Below are 2,167 nucleotides of genomic sequence, written 5' to 3'. Positions count from 1 at the left end.
CCTTTCTGGAAGATACAAGCCTCCTTCTCCCTTTTCCATTATCCCTACCACTGCAATTTCTCTCTGTGTCCTTCTCCTTCTTCTCCTTCTCCTTCTTCTTCTTCTTCTTCTCTCTCTCTCTCTCTCTCTCTCTCTTCTTCTTCTTCTTCTTCTTCTTCTTCTTCTTCTTCTTCTTCTTCTTCTTCTTCTTCTTCTTCTTCTTCTTCTTCTTCTTCTTCTTCTTCTTCTTGGACATGAATGTTGTGGTGACCCAAACATGACCGATAACCCTATATCTTTCTTCAAGCCCAACACTGAATATGTGCTGCTGAACAACGAATTTTCCCTGGACCCCAACAACCCACTGTGTGACCCAGCCACCATTTCCATTCGTGCTAGATACGACAGTGAGTCCTTAAAAAGCCGACAGTTTATTTTTGTACTTGAGTTTCGAGTTGGCCTTCTTTATAATAACAATTGTGTATAAGTCTTCTTCTTCTTCTTCTTCTTCTTCTTCTTCTTCTTCTTCTTCTTCTTCTTCTTTTTCTTCTTCTTCCTACATTCACAAAACACCCTATGCCTTTCATTCTGTTTCTATAGTATATAGGCTTCTTTATGCCACATTATCCACAAACCAAATAAATCTATTTTAGTGTGGTCCTGTATGTCTCCCCTACCCCTCCATCCTCCACTCCCCCTTTCTCAACATTAATTAATTGTTTTTGCCCCTCCTTTAAATTTGTGCTTTTTCCGAAACATAAAGCAAAAACTACTCTTTGTTGTTGTTCTTTTGCTTTTGACACCGACCCCCCCCCCCCCCTTTTACTCACCGTTTAAAAAAGAAGAAAGACCCCCAATCCCCTCTGGTCTTTTTTTTATTATTACTCTTGTTTCGTTTTTGTTTTTAAAGAAGAAGAATTGTAGTTACGCCTATCATTTTTGCTTATTTCCAGATATCATCAATGGAGCTCGAAGCTGGACCTTCCAGATTTCTGCTACTGGAGAATTAAACAATGTTGCCCAAGGAAGTGCCACAATCACTGGAGATGTAAGTGGTGGCTCTCAATATTTATCTCTCTCTCTCTGTTTGTCTCTCTCTCTGTGTCTTTTTGTCTGTCTATCTGTCTGTCAGTCTCGCTGTGCATTTCGAGAACGGGTGTCTTCAAAAAGACCATCCCATACAGCTAGTTCTTAATTTTTTTTCCAAATTGTTTTTTAAGTAAAAAACCATCATCTGTCTTGAAAAGAAGTCAAGATATTTGCATTTGGAGGGGGTGCCTGAAGCTTGACGTTAGAAGTTAGCGAGAAAATGGCCGCTAAAGTTTGGCTACTTAGGGTGGGGTGTGGTGGTAAGGAAGTCATTTTTTGCCTCTAAAAAGTTACCCTGTACATCCATGTACTTTTTTCCAACAGCTCACAGACTACTTCAGGATTGAATACCGTTTCTCTGGAACCCTGAGCGGAACCATCACCAACAGGGGAATCAACGCAAACCAGAACGTCAGAAGTTCAACCATCACCTCTTCCACTAACATTGGAGGTAATAAAACTGTTGTTGTCGTTGCTGTCGTCGTTGTTGTTGTTGTTATTGTTGTTGCTGTTGTAACTGTTGTTGCTGTTTTTGTTGTTGTTGTGTTGTTGTTGTTGTTGTTGTTGTTGTTGTTATTGTTGTTGCTGTTGTAACTGTCGTTGCTGTCGTCGTTGTTGTTATTGTTATTGTTGTTGTTGTTGTTGTTATTGTTGCTGTTGTAACTGTTGTTGTTTTTGTTGCTGTTGTTGCTGCTGTTGCTGTTGTGTTGTTTTTGCTGTGGTTGCTATTGTTGATAACTTTGTAATTATTGCTGTTGACGTCATTGTCGTTTTTGTTGTTGTTGTTGCTATTGTATTAAATATCAAATTTTGATGTTGTATTATTGTTGCTGTTTTTGTTGTTGTTGCTGTAGTCATTGTAGATAATATTATTATAGATATTTTAATCATTATTGTTGGTGCTCCTCTTTCAAATTCACAGGGACTGTTTGAATATGAAATTTTGCATAAAGATTTTTCAAAGTTTTACATTGGTTTCGTCCGGTGCAATTGGAGAATGCAATATCACTCAAATAGTTGAGATAGTTGAAAGCTATGATTTTGGTGTGCCTTGGCAGTGTTGAGGGTATTATGACAATGGGGGGGGAGGTGCAGGGGG

General features: G+C 38.8%; 1 protein-coding gene across 1 annotated transcript in view; it reads left to right on the top strand.

Moving 5' to 3' along the window:
• LOC101863667 overlaps window positions 1-2,167 on the top strand; it is a gene marked incomplete in the record, with an annotated part of 20,612 nt that overhangs the window by 16,025 nt on the left and 2,420 nt on the right. The window contains 3 exon segments of the mRNA XM_005097946.3: window positions 287-386; window positions 933-1,027; window positions 1,393-1,519. Of these exon segments, the coding sequence (XP_005098003.2) occupies window positions 287-386; window positions 933-1,027; window positions 1,393-1,519 (322 nt within the window).

The sequence above is a fragment of the Aplysia californica genome, unplaced genomic scaffold, assembly GCF_000002075.1.
Source record: "Aplysia californica isolate F4 #8 unplaced genomic scaffold, AplCal3.0 scaffold00168, whole genome shotgun sequence".
NCBI lineage: Eukaryota > Metazoa > Mollusca > Gastropoda > Aplysiida > Aplysiidae > Aplysia > Aplysia californica.
This window is presented reverse-complemented; position numbering and strand designations above follow the sequence as displayed.